Source organism: Caloenas nicobarica, chromosome 4 (genome assembly GCF_036013445.1).
Source record: "Caloenas nicobarica isolate bCalNic1 chromosome 4, bCalNic1.hap1, whole genome shotgun sequence".
Lineage (NCBI taxonomy): Eukaryota > Metazoa > Chordata > Aves > Columbiformes > Columbidae > Caloenas > Caloenas nicobarica.
Window position 1 is genome coordinate 8,628,673 of NC_088248.1, and position 19,922 is coordinate 8,648,594.

Genomic DNA, 19,922 nt, shown 5'->3' on the forward strand with positions numbered 1-19,922 from the left:
GGCTGTTCTTTGTTTCTCTTCATGTCTGAAAGGGGGATTTGGAAATAGAAATGTAATATTACATGAAGGATCTCCCCGCTGAAGGGTAGAAGGGGAGCGCAGGGAGCGGCAAAGGGGACAGATTATTTTGAACAGGAGCAGTTTGTTTGCAAACTGGCTGTTCTTTTACTTTTTTTTTTTTTTTTTTTTTTTCCCTCACCACTTTCTCTTCTCTAATGTAATAAAAGCTTCCTTCACAGCAGGAGAAATTTATGCCTGAGATACAGCAACTTTGTGGCTGGTAATTCTCGAGGCCAACGATGCCAAATAATCCATTTTCTCTGGGCTACGCAGGGGAATAAAGGGATCCTACTGCACGGAAGGCAGCATGTCCAAGCCTCGCGTTTCTCTAGCATGCAACGCTAGCGCAAGAGATTTTTTTTTACGTGAAAAAAAGACCAGCATTTATTTGTATTGCAATAAAAAGTGGTGCCCTGTGTTTCCAGACAAGGAGATTTAGTGTCAACGACCAGTCAATCACTGCGGACCAGTTAGCGCTGCGCAGCTTGGCTCAGTAAATAAAAATCCAGACAAAGCTGTATGCTGTATATTTTACTCCCATGAAATAAAACACATTTTTTTCATGTTTGCTGAAAAGTAAAACAATAATATTGTACGAAATGTTATACACAGGGCATGTTTTACATTGCAATATCAGAAACATCATTGCATCCACCAGAGGTACTATTCTAAAACTGATATTCACACAATGGGGCTTTTTTTAATAATTATATGTTAGAAACATACAGTGTCGCATTTAGTATATACATTCCCTTGCTCGCAAGCGAAAAAATCCTAATCGCTTCTGTGTAACATGCTTTATTTTAAAGCCTAACCTTTTAAAAACACTGTTGTGATATTACTAACAACTGCTTTTATAAAATTAATTTGACATTTCGATATATATACATCCTTTCAGTCATTTTTATGTTAACAATGCTAAACTTAAAAAATAACAAGCTTATAGGAACATTAAAATGTCATATCATATCCAGTCAAACATTTGTCCATATATATATATATGTCCTTGTAATCGTTGAAATACTCTTAGTGAAAGAAAGATCTCATAATCTGTAGGAGGTCCTTTGAAAACAAAGGAACTATCTTATTTCAGTGGTTTCCTCTTTTTTTTTCCTCTCTCTCTCTTTTCCTTTCTTTCTGCCTCTGCCTGATTTTTCCTCCTTTCTCTTTCTGTCTAGTGCCCATTACTCTCTAGTGTAATTCTCAGTCTCTGCGGGAGATGGGGGGGGGATCCCCATGCAGTGTTTCCTACTGGGGTGTCTCACACGGGTCTGTCCACCGCATACTGGCAAGCGCTCAGGTTGGAAGCGGGGTTCTGCACGCTGGCATAGCCAAAACTGGAGTGCTGCTTGGCTTTAAGTCTCAGACTCGCCAAGCTCGAGTTACATGTGTCCCTATAAACATACGGAGGTGTTGGAGGAGCATAAGGACAGGCTGGCGTTGGTACTGCAGAATTCAGGGAGGGATTGCTCAAGTTGTTCAAGTTATTCAGGCTGTTGAGGCTGGAGCCGGGGACCCCAGTGACTGCAGAAGGTACCATGCTTGAAGACATACTCATGGAGGAGATGGAGTTTGGAGGGGAGAACATGCTCTGAGAAGACAGAGGGTTGACATTCATGGAGTTGAAGAAAGGAAAGCTTTTGGTGGAGAGGGAAGCAGAGGTCAGGCCCTTAGCTGCCCAGTTGTTGTATGAGTAGCCGGGGTACATATCATCGTAGGGCTGCATGAGGCCGTTAAACTGTGGACCGAAGCCGTTTTTGCAAAGCTCGGCTTGCTGGTTCCTTTCTCTCTTTCTCCATTTGGCTCTGCGGTTCTTGAACCAAACCTTCAAAAACGGGAGGAGAGGGAGAGATGCGAGACACGAGTTAGTCAGGAACCGCCACTGCAGCCCTTTGAAACCTCTCGGGGCAACAGCCTAACGTGCCCATATATACATACATTTATAAACGTGTACGTACATACATACATACATATATATATGTTCACCTCCTTCCCTCCGGAGCCCTGCGCTGGGCCGGGGCAGCGATGTGCTGCCGGGACCGCCGAGCATCCCCCGGGCCCTGGTGCCGCCTGGTTTAGCATGGCAGATCCGTGGTCGCTCCATTCCCCACCCGCCCTCCCCCCAGCATAATTTGCGATGCTCTAATTCACGCCATAGAGGCCAAAGCTTCCTTCTTTTTTTTTTTTTTTTTCTTTCTTTCTTTCCCCTAGTTTCTCTCTCTTTTTCCCCTCCTTCCTTGGCTTATTCCGCCCAGAAGCCATCCAGGGGAAATAAAATAGTGCAAAAGCGAGGGCAAAACGCCCGGAAACCCGCGGAATTTTAAGGCAATGTTTCCTATTACGGAGAAGGAGGGGGAAACCAGCAACTAATAAATCCTTGCTTCAGTTTGTTAAAGCTACAAGTTCCTCTTGAGCGAAAGCTTCCAGAGCCGAAAATCACTTTCTAAACAAACTCGTTCGACTGCTCTTTGGTGAAGAAAAAAGGAAAAATAAAGAAATTGCCGTTTAACAACGTGCTAAATGAGATCTAAGGGACCCTCCCCGCAGACAATGGGGCAAACGAGCCCTTTCTCAATCCACATCTGGGTGTTTGACCCGTCGGCCAGCCGCCAGCAGCAGCCTTCCCATGTGTATTTGAGCCGCCCTCGGGTGTTTGCAGGAACTCCCCCGGCAGAGCCGGGCAGGGGCCTCTCAGGCACTACAGGGACGGGCCCCAACTGGCTGGACCGCGCCACCCGAAACCAACCCCCCCGCAAAAACTGCGCCGCGACCAACACCGCTTCGTGCTCCGGCAGGGCACCAACTGCGGCCGGGACCCGCTCCCCGCCCTGGGGCTGCCCCGGCCCCGCACACCGCCGGCCCGGGGCAGAGAGCCGGCCCCTCTCGCTGCTGCCCCGATTCTCACTGCATCGTTTTCTTCAAGCGACCACAGGGAGAGGATTTATGTGGGATTTCCGAAAATCAGGGGGTTTCGGCCCTTTTGGGTTGTGGGGTGGTTTTTTTTGTTTGTTTGGTTGGTTTTTTTTTTTTTTTCTTTCCCCCAGTGCGGCGTTTGCGCGCGAGCGGGATCCGGCCTCGGTGTCTCTGCAGCGCCGTGATGGTCCCATAAATCTCAGAGGGGGGGAAAGGGCGGAGAGAGACGCTTGTCAAATTGGGAAACCAAAAGAAAGAGAAAATGCAAGGAAGGGCACGTCGGGAGTGCCTCGGAGTGAAGTAAAAGCCCTTGTGTATTTTACAGCTTTTTCTCATTAGAGGCAGCGCAGGTTGCAGCCTGTTCCAAGTTGCTTTTTTGGCTAATGTTTTCATTAGCGTTTCGATCAAAAGGAGCAGGACGCATTGCACGGTGAGGCCGAAACGTGCAGCAAACCATATTCCAGAGAGAGAGAGACAGAGATCCCAATCTGTCTCGCTTTGACAGAAATGTCCTGCTCTGCCCTGCTTTTGTGCGAAGGCTCTGAAGTCTGCATACAAACCGAAATCGAAAGCAGCTGCAAACATTTCAGCCCTCTTCCCCTTGCCCCCTCCTTGCCGATCCCCGCTGCTCGGAGCCGGGGTGTCGTGTTAGGACTTACCCGAACCCTGGCCTCGGTGAGGTTGGTCCAGACGGCGATCTCCTCCCGGGTGGACATGTCCGGGTAGCGATTCCGCTGGAAAGTGGCCTCCAGCTCCTGCAGCTGCTGGCTGGTGAAGTGAGTCCGCTGTCGCCGCTGCCTCTTCTTCTTGGAGGGGTCCTCGGGCCCCGCATCCTCGTTCTTGCTCTGCTGGCTCTTATCTTTCTCTGTAAGGGGAGGAAACAAAAAACAAGGAGGAAAACGGGAGCGCCTCAGCCTCCGAAGGCTCCTCTCCAGTGGCTGGGGAAGGGCTTGTCCCCAGCATTGCCGGATCCCGCGGGCTGCCGCTAACGCGTCTCGGCGGTGTAATGATTAACCCGCCCGGCCTCCCGCCGCCGCTGCCCCTCCAGCACCCACAGACGGGCTCCTCCCGGAGAAACAGCCACCGCCGGGGGAGTGGGACAGAGCCGCCTCTCCGCCGGTCTGTATGCAAGATTTTCGCCTATTGATATATGCAAGTTTTTCGTCTATCTGTATCCGTATTGTTCTCCCATCTGTATACATGTAATCCGTGTTATTTGCCTGTCTATGCCCGCCCTATTCGCCTTTCTGTATAGTGCTATTGCTCTGTCTGTCTCCGTATTATTCGCCCATCAGTATCCACACCATTCGCCCATATATATCCATATTACTTTCCGTCTATACCCATATTATTCGTCGATCTGTATCCGTATTATTCGCCCATCTGTATCCTTGTTATTCGCCACCGCTGTACATGCTGTTCGCCTATCCTTACACACGTCGTTATCTTTTATACGCCGGCACACAGACACCGCACGCGAAAAAACCACGAAACGGGTCTCGCTCGGGTGCGAAGCGATCCCGTGCAGAGAGGGGCAGCGGCGGCGGAGCGGAGGTCGCCGACCGGGCCAGTGCAGGGCAGGGTGGCGGTGTGCCCGGCGGGCAGGAGTCCCTGCCTCTCGCCCCCTCTTACCTGCGGCCTCGGGGCTGGAGGTATCGGAGATGGTGTGCACCTCCAGCCGGTGCTTGGCAGACTCCAGAGAGGAGCGCGCCTGCCCCGGCGCCAGCGCCGTCGCCATGGCCAGCGCAGGCTGGTGGTGGTGGCAAGATGATGAAGAGGAGGAGGAGGAGGAAGGTGAGGAGGAGCACAGATTATTCCCGGCTCCCAGGCGCTCCAGGCTTAACGGGTCCTTCATGCAGTTCATCGGCAAAAGGACGCCAAAGTCTACGTGCGCGCCTGGGGGGTCGGTAGGAGGAGGTGTGCGTGTGTCTGTAGGTGTCGGTACGTGTAGGAGGGTCGGCGCGGCGCCCCCTGAGCGGGCACCGAGCAGCCCCGCGGCTCCGGGGGTCAGGGCTGCTGGGCGGGGACCCGCTGCGGGGCCGGCGGTGCTCGGCTAGCGCCCGGGCGGCACGGCGAGCCCAGGAGCCCCCGGGGGCCGCGGCGGCGGCTGTGGCGGCGACAGGCGAGCGGGCGAGTCCGGTCCTGCAAAAGCCGTCACGACGACACGGCTGCTCCCCGGCCGGCGGCCCCCGGCCCGCCGCGGGGCTCCCCGTGGCGGGGGCGGCGAGGCGCGGTGGCGCTCCGCGGGACGCTCCTCTCCGCTGCCCGCGCATGGGCCCGCACCGCACCGCGGCCGGCCCCGCACCGCATCAGCTCAGCCGCTTCCCTCTTGGCCTGACATCTTAAACCGGCGGCGGCCTTCCCCGCGCCGGCACGTCACCCGCCTCCGCCCCGCCCCGCCCTCGCCCCGCCCCTCCGCCGCGCCCCGCCCCGCCCCGCCCCGCGCCGCCCCCTGCGCTCGCCCTGCAACCGACGCATCCGCCCCCCGAAACCTCGCGTTTTCTGGCCGGTTTGCTCGGCGGACGGTACCGGTGCGCAGAAAGCCCGGCCTCCGCCGGCCGGCACAAGTGACACCCCGTCGAGGCGGCTCCGGGCACGCCCGATCCGCGCCCCACCGCCCTGCCGGACCTGCAGGGGTGAGGAGCGGAAAGCTCGGCACCGACACAGGGGCAGCAAGGAGGAAGAAGGCGAGGAAGCCCCAGCCCCGGTTGCCTCGTTATGGATGAGGCAGAAAACAAACGGGAGGGGTGTGCGACCGGTTAGACGGCGGATCTTTGCCTGATAACAGCAATAGTAGCAGAAACAGCTACAAAAACGACAGCTAAACACGAACAACAAGAATAACCACCCCCCTGCGATACGGCTAAGGAACGCTTCACATCACACTCAAAGGAGTAAGGGGGAGCGTGTACATCCCAGCCCCCGAGCACTTGCAATCCCCGCGCTCGCCGGCTGTTTTACCCGCCTGCGCCTGCACCGAAGGCGGAGAAAAAGGGAGAAAAATACTCTCGCTGGCACTGCCATTCCCGTCCCCTCTTTGCAGCTGGGTTCCCAGCAGCGAGCCCCCAAGGAGGTTTTCCACGCCAGTTTTACACCTTAGTAGCGCGGTTATCGGCAGAGATCGTTCCCCTCTCTCCGGGGGGACCCGCGCGGACCGTCCCGCTTCCCGGTGCGGCGCCCAGAGCAGCCCCCCGAACCCGAGACCACGAAAGCCGTTTGCAGTTTGGTCAAGCCCCACACCGGGCTGGCCTCCGGCACACAAATTCTCACGCAGGACCTCTCGACCAAACCCTTTCCGAGGTTTGAGGGGACAGGATTTGACTCTTCAGCCCCGGGCAGCGGCGCTAGAATGACGGGGTGCGCTGATCCACCGTCCCCTGGCTATAAGTAGCGCAGAGCAGAGGCTGCTGTGGACGCGGGTCTTGCAGGACGAAGGAGGAGCGGGGCTGCTTCTAGCGGATCTAACTCGGGGCCAGGTTTCCCTGTCGTGTTGCTTAGGACACCCGGGGTCAGAGGACCTTGGTCCTGAGCCCTCCTCTCGGGGGACCCGGGGAGTCGCTCCCTGCCGAGCCGCCACTGCCCCCGGGGACCTGTGGCCCTGTTAGGGATGGGAAGCCCGAGGGAGCCCAGGCGCGGAAAATGCAGGTTGCGTCTCTATCTGCAGTTCCCCTGCATGGTCACGGGCATGGAAAAGTTACTGAAAGCTTCCCCTTGATACGGGTCTCCTCACCCACATGTCAGCGCCCAAAGTTTTCTGTATACCGTCGCTTCCCTCACGTCCTTCCCCCTCCCGCCACCCGCAAGGGTCCTTCTTAATCGCTGATGCTCGTTGGAGATGCGTATCATTCCTCGCAATCTTACTAATCGCTAAATTATACATATTACTTTCGCAGCCTGTTAGTAAAGAAGGTTAAATTAATTTACATTCTGCTCATTATCTGGTGTTTAAATGACGTGTTTTTATCCCTGAGATTTGGCAAAGAATCTCTTTCCTCAGACCCCACAGCGTTTCGACGGAGACAATGCTCTTACATTTGTAGTGGATTTTAATCTGATAAGACTCTAATTTGCTTAAGTCTTTTAAATAGGGGGTTTAAAATGATTCTAGCCGTTTTCTTATTGAATTTCCTCTAATTCCCCCAAGATCATAAAGTATATGTGTAAAGTAAATATTTCCTCCCTTTGCACCGGCAGTAGATGACCTATAACTAAGTCAACATGAATCTAGCTCCATTCTGCACAAATTGTTTACCAATCATATCCCCGTTTCTTCTTAACCTCTCGCTAGCTCCGCGGTTCTGCACCCAGAAATCCCACCTCCCCCTGCAGCCTTTCCCTACGACAGGACCTCGCCAAGGCCGCGGTGCCTCGGCCTTGCTGCAAGGTGCGCTGGGAGGGGGCGCTGCCCTTCTCCAGCCCCCACGTCGGGGTTGTACCCGGCCCGCAAACCCCTGGGGAGGTGGAGCCGGAGGAAGCTGGGGTACGGTGATTTCCCGCATTATTTTTTTGTCAGGGCAATGCAGCCCTCTCACAGATGACCCGTTATCCCCCTTCCTTTTTTTTTTTTTTTTTTGCTTTCATTGGTTTTAGTTAGTTTGGGAAAATGCTGGTTTCTTCCGCCTCGACACGGAACGAAAATTCCCTCCCGGCTGCGCGGCGCAGAGCGCTTTTTAAGCGCTTTATGCGCTTGCAGGTGCCGTGCCCGCCGCGGCCCTCTCTGTCCCGGGACACTCGGCGGGGACGTGCGGGAGGGTGAGCGGGGGAGAGAGGGCGAGAGAAGGGGCAGAGTCGCTCACTACACCTCCCTCCCACACCTTCCCCAGCGTCAGCCCCAGCGGGGACGGACCCGGCGACCCCACGTCCCCAAAAGTGGGGCACAGCAGCGGCCCGGCCCCCTGCAGCCCAGAGGGAGAGGGTGCCGGCATTTCCTTACATGCCTTTGATTAAAACTCCCCCACCCTGGGCGGGAGGGGAGCTACCACGCAGCATTAGTTGTCATGGTGACCATAAATCACGTAAATCCAAAAATACCCACCTATAATCTGAGATGAAGCTTTTATTTCCCGAGTGAAATAATATTTTAAAAGCTGTCAGCCAACCGAAAAACAACCTAATTGTAGTCACCCAAGTAATATATTAGCGGTAAAGATTTCAATTAAAATGTCAAAAGTGTTTTTATTTTTTTTTTCCTGATGGAAGCTCCCACCGCTTTCGGGTTCGGGTCCCGGCCGCATAAGCCGTGTACGATCTGTCCGCGCCCGCTACGCAGGCTTGCCACCCCTCCCTTCCCCCCAAAAAAACCCCAAAACATTTTTGCGGAATTTCCCCCTTTCCCCGGTGCTGCAGGGCTTGCAGGGGATGCGCCCCGGTGCGCTGTGAAAAATGGGGATTTGGGGCTACTCCCCATCCCGCACCACCTTCTGCATTTCCTTTTATTTTTTTTTTTTTTTCCGAGGGTGTTTTTCAGCCTCTCCCTCCCAAGGTCCCCGGTGCGGGAGGTGGGGGGGCCGGGAGCTGAGCGGCTCGGCTGGCGGTGCCTGGGAGGTGGCCAGACCTACTGCGCGTATTTATTTTCCCACTTTTCCTTTATCTCCTTATGGGTTCGTTGTTTCTAGGCGTAATACTCTCCTAAACGGATAAATTGGTTCTTATGTAGAGTCTCCAGCTAGTCCTGTTGTCTTTTACCTTTGGCTTGTTGTCTTTCGCCTATCTCGGATTACCGGGTATTCTCCTCGATGAAGAGCCATTAATTACCCATTCAGTCAATATTAGGAAGACTACAGAGCTTTTTACATAGGATTAAGAAGACATCAGATTGTTCCGTTAGTATATTCCTACTCACGAATAAGCTTTCGTTATACATTTAGTTTTCCCTGGAGTGTAGCTAACAACTGCTGCATATATTATTCTCAGACGACGAAGCGGGGGGGAGGCGCAATTATATGTCCAAAGCGCAATAAATTTATTTTAATTTGCGTTTGGCAGGGGCTGCGGAAAGTGGCGCGCAACTTCCGCGGCTGCTTGCAGGGGCAACTGACCGGCCGAGTGCGCTCCGCCCCGGCCTGGGGGAGAGCCCGGCTCCACCGCCCGGGTCACAGCTCCGGGGACAAATTTGGCCACGTTATGTAGCGAGGACAGTGCCGCTCCGGCTCCGCCTCGGCCCCCCCGCGCCCGCTCCCTCCCGCGGGGGCGGAGGCTGCGCGCCCACCTCTTCCCTGGGCTCAAAAAAAGCAGCGGGGACCTTGTCTTTGCAGGCTGCCGGGTCTTCGCTTTATCTGCACGGAACGCTGAATCAGCGTTGGGCTTTTGTTTTCGTAAAAGAGATGTTAAGTTATGGAATATTCAGACCAAATAATATTAAGAAAAAAAAAAAACTTTTTTTTTTTTTTTCCTTCGTTGAAACAATCAGTTTGTGATGCTGAATGAAGATATAAGACGGAATGTAGTTTCAACATTTTATGTTGGAGGCTGCTGTTTCAGCAATACCCAGATTATCGATTACAGGAAAGGATTCCTTAAGTAGAACTCACACAGCTAACGAATTTTATAGATTATGTATATATGCATTTACACACAAAAGAATTGTTTGAATAAACCCGCCAGTAACTATTTACTCGTGCTGTGGGGCTGCCGAAGCTTCTGCTGAAGTGTTTCTAATATCGCGGGACTGATCACCCAGCAATAATTTTCCCGTCTCTCCGGGTAAACATGAGAGCCGCCGGGCTGCGTTTGACACCTTGGGTTGCAATAATATTTTCATACTTTCCCATTTTCCTTTCCCCGGCGTGGCCATGGACCCGTTTCTTTTGGAATATCTCTCCCTCCCGCCGCTCCTTTCCCCGCGGGAACTCATCACGCCCGTGTCGTTTTGGAGGGTCTCCTACCGAATTTCGTTTCCTCCTTTCACAGAAGCATCGATTTGACCAAAACATTCGGATTTTTTTACTACTATTACCAATGCTTCTCGTTAGTGATTATTCTCCCTGTGCCCACCGACGGTAATTAAGTCGCGAAATTACCCAACTGCCCTCATAATTCCCGAAACTGAACTCTGACAGACGGGATCCCAAATAACCCCCGCTCCGCTTCCCCGCCTCTCACCCAGCCCGCCCCAAGGACCAGACATTTGGCGAGGTAAATCCCATAAAGCACGGAGTCCTGACGGTCAGATAAGACAAAAATCAACGAGCACCGCACGACTAAAAGCAAATGCAAGCCAACCCCAAACAAAACCCGCCAGAATCAAGAGAAAACACCCGTGATTTCTATGATGTGCAGCAGGTCGCCCGAGCGGCTCAGGGTGTTTCAGGATTTGTCATTATCTGTCTCACAGAATCACGGGCTGGGGCTGCACGCAGGGATCATCCCCGCATCTACAGGGGTATTTCCGCATCCGCGGTCGTTCCGCGCTTCCCTTCCCCGTGAATGGGAAGGTTGTAATGGTCAGGCAATCCCGCGTTACTTCTTCTGCTCAGACTTATATTTTAATTAATGGCATTAAAGGTGTTTAGATAGCAATTTCCCCTGCAGCCCGACGGGTAAAAACCAGACCGGCTGATACGGTAACGAGGCAGGAAATTTTGCGTGTACTACAATAATCCGGGTTCATAATTGATGGTTAAGAAAATAACCATTTGTTTCTCTGCAGAGGAAGTAAAAGTTACCGTGTCAGGGAGCATATGTGGATATTACTTTTATAAATACTTAGCCGAATAAAGCTGGCGTGGAAGGGCTCATAAATTTATTATATCAGAAAGGTCCCCACTTTCCCATTAGATCGTGCAAAGGGCTTTGATTAAGACCACCTGTTCGTCGGGAGGAAAAGGCAAGGAAGGGTAAAAAGGCCTTTCTTATTTGCAAACCATACATAAAGCGATGTCACCCTTCCTTTCCACATTATTTAACACTTATTACTGACCGAGGGAAAAAGTGCCAGACCTTGGTAAAGCCTATTTGTGCACAATTTAATATCATGTATGTTTCCGGGATTAAAAATTATCGGCTTGTAATACCTTCGCGTTTGGAATTACCCCGGATTTTGCTCGCTAACCTTCCTTTAGCCTAAGTGATTCTTCTTCTAGGAGTTTTGATGTCCAGCTAGCAAAGCCTGCTTAAAGTCTCTGGGGGAGGGTGGACTCAGGAAGAGGACGTGGCTCCTCCTGAAATCACTGGATGTTATTTGAGAAATAGCGAGCTGTTTGGCCAAACAGGGTTAATACAGTACTCTTACAAGGAAGTGTTTAACCACGAGACCAGGAATACGTGCATTATTAATTCACTCTAGTTTCCTGTATTATTAATTCAGGTTAATATATTTTATTTAAACAAAATTACGTTTATCTTGGATTAAACAGTCTCTCGAAATACAGAGCGCTTGTTTTCTTCTTTGTAATGTGTTTGCATTGCTGTTTTTCTTTACCACCTCTCGGATCTGCCTACCAAACCCCCTGAAACGGGCAGGTGAAGAGAAAGCAGGACCTTGCTCTGCCTGCAGACGGGGCGCTGCGGGGGTGCCTGCCTCTGGGGGCAGAAGAGGGCTGGCGGCTTGTTTACGGGCAGAGGGGGGTCAAAAAATAGAAAATAAAAATAAATTCCAGCGCGACGCTGCCAGTATCTGTAAGGCCCGCTGACAGCGATGCTTTATTTGGGGCGGGGACCGGCTGGCGGCGGGCGTTAGTGCTCGCCCGCAGCCGCGGGGCTGCCCTTCCTCTTCCCCCGCGGCCGCGCATCTTCAGGCGCAAGTGGCGCCCGGGCGCAAAGCCGCGTCGCGCTACGCAGCCGGCGGGCAGCAGAGGGCGCCCTGGCGCCGCGCAGGCGGGCCCGGCGCGGGGCTGCTGTCCATCTGTCCGCCTGTCCGGCAGCGCGGCCCGCGGAGCGGCGCGGAGGGGCCGCCGCTGACCAGTGGCGCTGGGGGGCGGCGGCCCGAAAGAGCTGGCTGCCGGCCGGCTCCTTGCGGCCCTCTGGCGCCCCGCCGAGCTCCCCCTTTTTGATGTCCGCCTCCTTGGAGAAAAGACACTCGACGGCGGCGGACTGCACCCCTGGGGACGGGGACACGGAGTTGGGGGCGGGGGGACAGGGGAGAGGCGGTCAGGCCCGCTGCTGCGCACCCCCCCACGGAGGCAGCGCCGCTTCCCGGAGGCTGCCTCGCCTGGCTCCGCACCCGCGCACCGCACGGCACCGGGGCCGCGGTGCCTCCGGCGCGGCGGGAGGTTTCTCTTACCTAGCTGAACACAGGCGGAGACAAGTTTGCGGCAGTTGGACTCCATTACCCGTTACCTGCAAAAGATGAAGGCACAGGAGTTTTAAAGCAATTATTTTGGGAATGAAAAATAAATGCAAAAAAGTAACCCAGTCGCCCCGGGAGACATGTCGCAGCGATGCTGGAGGGACCCTCACCTTTTCCTGGGGACATCTGCTCCATACTCCTTCTCCCCACCTCAAATTCGGGTCCTACCCGAGTCACACTACGGGATGGGCGCAAACCCCCGTGGCCGTTTCCCAGCCCGTCGCACCGCTCGGCCTCCCTCCACCTCTAGTTATTTCGGGACGTGGAGGGGGGTCCCCGAACCTCGCGGCCGCGGTCTGCCCCGGGACATCCCGTCCCAGGGGTGCTGTGGGGCAACGGGTACCGACAGGGGCCCCCTGAGCGGCGGGAGATGCGCGGCCGCGCCAGCCGAGGCCCCGTTTCCCGGCTGCGCCTCCACGCTCCCCGGCCGCCGCCGGCGCCTCCCCGGGCCTGGGTGGTTGGGCAGTAAAATCACGGGATTAGTGCCTGATTGAGATGTCTGTTCGCGAGATATTACAAAATTCATTATCACAGCTCTCTACTAACTCGATATGAAGTAACACAGATGGGATTTTATTAGTCCAGGCTTCCAATGTTTACTTATGATAATTTCTGGGGAAATTTGCATGTCACCATCATTTCGGTAATCTTTTTTTTTTTCTTCTCTTCGTCTCTTTTTTTAATGTCTGAATCGGGCGAATTATTAGCTGGTGCTTAGAAATGCGGCAGCCAGGAGCCGAGGCACGTTTGGGATGAGCGGCGCCCGCCGCGGCGGCCGCTGTGCGGGGCCCCGCCGGCCCCGGCCCCGCCGCCCTCCGTCGGGCAGGCAAGATGGGAGCAGGGGAAAAAGAGGAGGAAAGGGAATAGTATAATAATAATAATAATAGTAATAATAATAATAACAACAACAACAACAAAGGCAAAGTGCGATTATCGGGACTCCTCCGGGTCTTGTTGTGACTCGGCCGTTTCTATTCAAAGCCGAAGGACGTCAGGGAGCAACTCCGCTCCCCCCAGCAGCCAGGCCTAGCACACAAGCTGTGCCTAAATTAATGGAGAAGGCGATTAAGAGAACCTTAATTCTTCGCCGATGGTCTTTAAATCTGGGTAGGTCTCCGTCAAGATTATTAGTCCTGCATGACAAATTCAGCTGCCCTCCCCCGTCGCCTGCCTCGATGGGTGATTTATCTCACGAGTGGAGGAGACGCACAGCTCCCCCCCACAAACGCACTGCCACCGAGGGGAAGTTTTTCCTCTCTCCTGAATCGGCAGTCTCCTCCAAGAAAAGCGCCTTTCCCGGAGGAATTATTATCCTTTCCTGGCTCTCAGTTGCCCGTACTGCTCCTTCTCGTTTTCCCCTCTGTACCCGCTTTTAATGTTTGTTGCCCTCACATCGCAGCGCGGGGCCAAGGGGAGCGAGAAGTGCTTTTCTATTGTTTCCGGCCCGGCGACTCAAATTAAAGCAACTCCACTTGCTTTTCCATTTCTCCAAGCACTCCTCCGCTCGTAATTAAATACCTCAGCGCCTCCCTGCACTCACAGCCTCAACAATCCCACCAGACATGCGAGATTTCCCTTTCTCCCCGCTCGTTGGGCCCGCTCCGCTCAGCAGCAACCTGCTCGGAGCACTCCGGCTGTAACGACTGAAGGGCGCAGAGAAAAAAGCGATGTCACACGAGATCTTTTTTTTCCTTTTTGGTATCTATCACTATTCTCTCGAAGAGAAAAATAAAAAAAGAAAAGAAGCAAAAAAGCACAACCTCTCCAAAACAGAGTCCCCTGGCAAATATCTCAGCAACGCCCGAAACGCTGAGGTCCGTGATTTCGGCGGGAGGGTTTTTGTCAGAGGCCCGCAGTCGCTGCCGGCGGCTCTCAAACGAAAGGGAGGTTCTGTGAAGGGCCTACCGCTCCGCGATGCCCGCAGGGGCAGCCAGGCCCCGCTGCTCTCCCTCGGGTGGTGCCGGGGGTCCCGGCCGCGGAGCTCACAGCCGGCGCGGCAGACCCGCTCGCACGATTTTCCGGCGCCCCGAGCCCGGGCCGGCGCCGCTGCCGTCCCTCGCCCGGCTCCACGACGGGAAGGCGCTGCCTGCGCGGCTGCTCCGCGGGGCCGAACGCGGCGGGGCCGGTTCCCCGGCTCCCGCCCCGGCGAGGGAGGCCCAGGCCAGCACGGCAGGGAAACGGCGCGGGGGCAGCGCTCGCTCCCATCGCCGCCAGCCCTGCGGGACGGGCTGCAGCCGCCCGGGAGAACATCAGCAACTCGAGCCCGCGGCCCCGCCGCCCGTCCTGGGGTGCACAGAGCCGGGACCAGTCGCGTCCGTAGCCCTGCGCTCGTCCCGCCGACCACCTCCCCCCGCTCCCCGGGAGCCCCCACTCACCGGAGCCGGCTGCGCTCTCCGCCTCGCTGCTTGAGCTGCTGGTACCGGTGCTGCCGGGGGCGGCGGGGCCGCGCCGGGCTCCTGTGCTGGCTGCGGAGCCGCGGAGCCGCCGCCACCGCTGGCTCCCTCCTTCCCCGGCCCTCCCGCGCCCCCGCCCCGCCCTGCCCGCCTCCCCGGGCCTTGACGTCACACGGGCTCCGTCGAACGCGCCCCGCCGCCGCCGCGGGGCCGGGCCGGGCCGGGCCGGGCAGCTCCGCGGCGCTCCGCGGGCACAGGCGCAGCGGCAACGGCGGTAACGGCAGCCTCGGGGCGCGGAGGGGGCAGGGGGCAGGAGGAAGGACAAATGGCGGCGGAGGCGGCGGGCTAGGTAGCCAGAGGAGAATCGAGGTGAGCGAGGACGGCTGCGGCCCCTCCGCGTCCGCGCAGGACGCGCCCCGCCCCGTCGGGCTCGGGAGGGGGCACAAGTATCCGTGCCCAAAGTTTCCCGGGCCTGGCCGCCGGCTGTTCTTGCGCCAGGTGTGAAGAGGGATCGCCAACCCATTGTGAGACGTCTCGGTTTCCTTTTTAAATTTTTTTTTCTTTACTGCGTGTATATATATCTATATATATATGCACAAACCCGGGGATTTTTGTTCGTGTCCGTATCGCTAGCGCAGATCCGGGTTAGCCGGAATCCTGCCGCTCACCTCTGTTACTCGCCTTGCCTCATTTTCGGACGATAGCGAGAAAACTCTACGGCAGGCTCTCTCTTCTTTTCCCCCAAATGGCACCGAGTTGGAGCTAGGGGGGAATTTATTTTCGATTTCGTGATATTTTCCGTGTTTAAGAAAATAACGATTTCGGATATTTCTATTTAGACCAAACTAAAGCGATCGCTTTTTCTCGCAGCATTTCCTTGGCTTTGTTTATAGAGAGACGATGCCAAAATAAAACTCTCTCTTTCTTAACTCGGAGGCTGCACCTGATTTATTTGTGGCTATACTTAAATTATTTCAGCCTGGAGTGAATTTGCGTTATTTGTAGGCGTGGGCAGAGGGCTGAGGCAATTATTGCCAAAGGGGGAAAGTGAACCCTTGGAAATGGCGAAATTTTCAGCGAGTCGTTTTTTCGGCGGCTCCTGGGGCAGCCCAGCCGCGCTCAGCAGCACCACCGCTTCCCGGCGTGCACAGAAAAGCCCTTTGAACGAGACGTTGCAGCAGTTGCCACGCCAAGCGGAGACGGTCGCTTCCTCTCGCAAGAAATGAAATTGTGTGGGAGCTTTTCTATGGAGAAATAAATTAATTGTATCCTTGGCTACCTGCGTTTCTGTCCTTGGGAGCGCTCTGCCAGGTCACATCCAGTTTCCCTGTGCATCCCAAGAGCGGGAGTGAGGGGCGCTCCCAGCTCCCACCTCGCACTTGTGTTGCACATCTTCCCCATACCCCCCAGCCCCGCTGTGCTTTAGACAGAGAAGGCAAGACAGGCGCCTGCGTTGGTAGCGCGGCTGCGGACCGGGGCCGCCCGCGGCTCCGCATCCGCCTCCGCGCCGGGCGGCATCGCGGCCCGACCGCCCTGGAGCCGAAGCGGCTGAAGTGAGCAGCTGGTGGGAAATGCAAATGGATCCTGGAGAAACATAAGATACAGGGTGATTTTCATTCCCTCCTCGAGTGTGTGGAAGGAGCTGGACATACGTTTCACGCTCCTAATCCTTCTTTTACATTTTTAGTCATACTCCTATTAAACAACTAATTAATGCCCAGAATCACCGGGGAATACATTAGACATGCTGCCGTGGAAGAGGGGTTCCAGGGTGTCTGGAAACTATGGAGCCGACTTAATACGCGGATTTCAAATTTCCCTCCCCCCCGCCCCCCCGCTTCTGTCAAAGCAATAAATGTAATAATAGATTTCAGGGCAAGCAAAGGCCGCGGTCGCTGTATTTATAGTCTGGCTGCCCCCTCCCGCCAGAGCACTGCCAACAGCTTTAAAAACCCCGACGAGCCGAGGGAGCCTTTCCTCGGCGGGCTGAAGCAGGGAGCGGCGGCGGACAAGGCAGCCGGCACCCGCGGCCCGGCTGGGGCGTGAATAACCGGGCTGAGGGTCCTCCGTCCCAGCCCCCGGTGGGCACGCCGGCTTTCTGAAAGGCTCTGAAAAAGGACCGGGGTTATTCCTCGCCCCGACAGAAGGAAAAGCTGTTTTAATAAATGCCTATCGCGACTATCCGTTTGCAGGCACCTAGTGCAGCCAGCGGTGCCCCCGACGGCGGCGGGACCTGCGGGGCTTCTCCCCGGGTGATGTCGAGTCTCAGCGTGGGCGAGCCGAAGGAGGACCGGGCTGCTTCCCCGCTGCCGACCTGGGAGAGTTTTGCCCAGGGATGGGGGAAGGTAAAAAAAGAGCCAACAACAACAACAACAAAAAGGCGAAGTGTATCTAGCGGTGACTAAAAGTAGAGCCGTGTTTCAGGCATCCCTCGGTGTCTTGCACCGGCCGCCAGCGCGGTGGGACCGGCGGAAAAGGGAGTTATCCTCGAAAGTGTGCGGTGGGGTAGTTCATGACCATTTACTTTCTTCATGCCCGGATTATGATCTCAGCCCTCGCAAGCAATCCCTCCCGTCTCCCCCCCAGCCTCTCCTCCCGCCTCTCTGAGCTCCTTATCTGACAGCAAACGAGTATGTAAATACCTATAGCTGGCTATGTTTAACACACTCAAACATTATTGATTTGTTGGGCTGCTCGAATATTTTCTTCCTGTCCAAATCTCGTTTCAAAATTGCTCATTCAGGCGGTTCGTCTACAACACAGTAATTGTTAAAAATTTAAACATTTCAAATGGACCCGTTGATTTGCATATAAATTAATGCCTCGTGTATTCCAATGTTTTATAATCATTTCGAAATTAGCGCTTAACCACTTGAGCTAAAAGAATATATAAATGTCTGTATTGACTCACTAATGAATTACCTAATTAAAACGTCCCAAGGACGTCGGTCCTTAGGAAGATTGTTAAACTGGGGCACGCTGGGTCTAAGGATGACGGCGCGATCCGGAGCGAAGAAATCTCTGTTAGCGCAGAGTAATCTAAGCGCCACGCAGTGACTCCCGTATTTATTTTCTTTTGCTTTGATACCTTACCTTTTTTTTTTTTTTTTTTCTTTCCCTGCGAAAAGAAGAGGGAGCGCAAATATCTGCTGGCAGCCGCTGCTCTCCGGGCAAGCGGGACGCCCTCGGCTGCTCTCGGCTCGCACCTTCTCGGCAGCGAGCGGCTGCTGGAAGCGGGGAAGCGCAGCCAGAGCCGGCAGGGCCCGTCCTGCGATAGAGTGCTAAGAGGGCACTTACCTTCGTCATGAGACTAGGAATAAAAAGGCAGCTCTTCCTAGGAGAGGCAGTGCGAAGGAATGCGAGAAGTTCGGGGGAAAAAAAAGAAAATTTAAAAAAAAAAAAGAAAGAGCAGAAAAAAAAAGCCCGGCGGTGCGAAAATCTGTAGCCTCGGGGGCTACCCAGCAACCCCTTTCATTTCAAGTACTTATTGATTTGCTGTTGTCATCTTTGGCGACGCAGAAGGACACTTGAAAGAATTTCTGATGGGGCTCTGATCTGAGAAACGAGGTGACCTGACCGGGCTCTCACCAAATTCTTAATTACCACATCAACTGCCTCAAAAATAAAAAAAGGAGCGGGGGGGTGGAGGGAAAAAGGAGGGCGAAATCTTTGACAGCAACACAGTTTGCTTATCCGAACTTTTCTAACCACTCAGAAACTCTTCTTGTCTCCTGCTCCCACCGTTGTAACCGCAGCCCTGCATTCGGACACCCCTCGCCCCGTCCTCGCTCCCCACAGCCCCGAGCTCTCGGTCCCCCCGCGCAGCGAGCCGGCGAGTCCGCGGGCGCGGAGCAGCCGCCGGGCGCTGCGGCGGGACCCGGCGCTGTGAAACCTCCCTCCCGCCCCGCGGCCAAGGCTGAGCGACCCTCCCGCCCCCCCTCGCCTTCATACGGACCGAGGGCAGGTCTGGGGAGCAGCCCTCAGGGGCAGGGGGGGCGAGCCTGGAAAGGGTGCTGCAAAAGAAAACATTTCAAACGCAGCAGACTGCAGAGGAGAAGGGGAGAGAGGTCAGGACGAGGCGGGTGTGTGTGCGTGCGTGTGTGCGTGTGTAACACTCCACCAGACATGTGAGCCTGTGACTTGCCTGCAGCCAGCTGTTTGAGTGTCATCAAAACTAGATGTGTACACTTTGAGCAGGGGAGCCAAAAGGAAAATTCAGATGAGGAAATCAACAAGAAAAACCTATTGTCAAAAGCACTGGAAGGCAAATAGTGTTTGGTGTTGCTTGTACACAGGCATACGATGCTGACAGATGACAGAAGTGCTCTTGACTGAAAAGAAATACGCTGCCTTTGTCCCACATGGTGTGCACACACATGCACATTCCTTCTTCCTGCTCTGGCTGCTGTTTCTGCAGGACAAAGCAAACCAAAGCAAACCATCATCTTCCCTCATCTCATCTCCTTTTTTTTATTTTTTTTTTTGACTCCCCGCCCTTTTATATGTTGTTTCTCTTTATTTTAGTGTCAGAAAGCTGAGGGACAGGTTTAGCACCTATTTTGGCATCTCTAATTCTGTCCACCCCGCAGCAGCAGCTGAACCCAGGCTGCGAATGCTCAGTAGGCTTTTGCTTAGCATTCTATACCCTTCTTAGCTCTGAAGGGGTGCTGTCCTTTCTGAGCAAATGCCAGTCCCACCAGTTCATGTCTCCCCATCAAGCAGGGCTGACAAGGTCCCTGTTGTCTGTGTGTGCCACCCCTTTCCCATTTCCAGTGGGTTGGCTGCTCAGCTGTTGCAACCAGGACTGTCTGGTTATACCCACGTCTTACACTCTGTTGAGCCTTAGCTCCTCCAAGTCTGGTTTGTAGGGTGGCAACACTTATCAATAAAGATTAGATGGCCTAGCACTCATTTTCAAGCCTCATTGTATAGCTTCAGTCATTTGTGACAGGACTTCTCAGTCCATAGCTTGCTCATATCCCGTGTCCAGCACAGTATACTTAATATGTCTATCTTCTCCCTACGTGCTTGACACTTTGCAATACTGTCACTGGACTTCCTTCTCAGTAGTGTCATGTTGTAGCAAAGGAAATGAATGAAAACCTCCCTTGTTATCTTACAGGAGCTGGATTCAAATTTGGGGGATTTGGAAGCTTAGCAGAGAAACCCTAGAAAGAGTGTCACTTGGATTTTTTTTGACATGGCTTTCTATGTTGTTTTGAACACCTTTTCCAAAGCTTATGGAAACCCAGGATCTCTGTGCAGTTGCT

At 54.5% G+C, this 19,922-nt stretch overlaps 1 protein-coding gene across 2 annotated transcripts; it reads right to left on the reverse strand.

Annotated features, from left to right (window-relative positions):
• Nucleotides 1–295: 295 nt before the first annotated feature.
• PITX2 (paired like homeodomain 2) lies at nt 296–14,891 on the reverse strand. 2 transcript variants are annotated; one of them, XM_065633932.1, is made up of 4 exons: nt 14,635–14,891; nt 12,194–12,249; nt 3,633–3,838; nt 305–1,885 (listed from the first exon to the last, which is right to left on the reverse strand). In XM_065633932.1, the coding sequence occupies exons 2-4, from the start codon at nt 12,237–12,239 to the stop codon at nt 1,322–1,324; spliced, it is 816 nt and encodes a 271-aa protein (XP_065490004.1). In that variant the 5' UTR covers nt 12,240–12,249; nt 14,635–14,891; the 3' UTR covers nt 305–1,321. The 2 variants fall into 2 exon arrangements, with proteins under 2 accessions (XP_065490003.1, XP_065490004.1); XM_065633931.1 differs by lacking the exons at nt 12,194–12,249; nt 14,635–14,891 and adding an exon at nt 4,606–5,173 and having other exon boundaries at nt 296–1,885.
• Nucleotides 14,892–19,922: the final 5,031 nt, after the last annotated feature.

What these genes read in the sequence shown, in the direction of transcription:
- PITX2 (XM_065633931.1), bottom strand. Translation starts at nt 4,837, where the DNA reads ATGAACTGCATGAAGGACCCGTTAAGCCTGGAGCGCCTGGGAGCCGGG. An exon ending in CTCCAGCCCCGAGGCCGCAG is followed by an intron (nt 3,839 to 4,605) that starts GTAAGAGGGGGC and finishes CTCCCCTTACAG; the next exon opens with AGAAAGATAAGAGCCAGCAG. An exon ending in TCACCGAGGCCAGGGTTCGG is followed by an intron (nt 1,886 to 3,632) that starts GTAAGTCCTAAC and finishes CCGTTTTTGAAG; the next exon opens with GTTTGGTTCAAGAACCGCAG.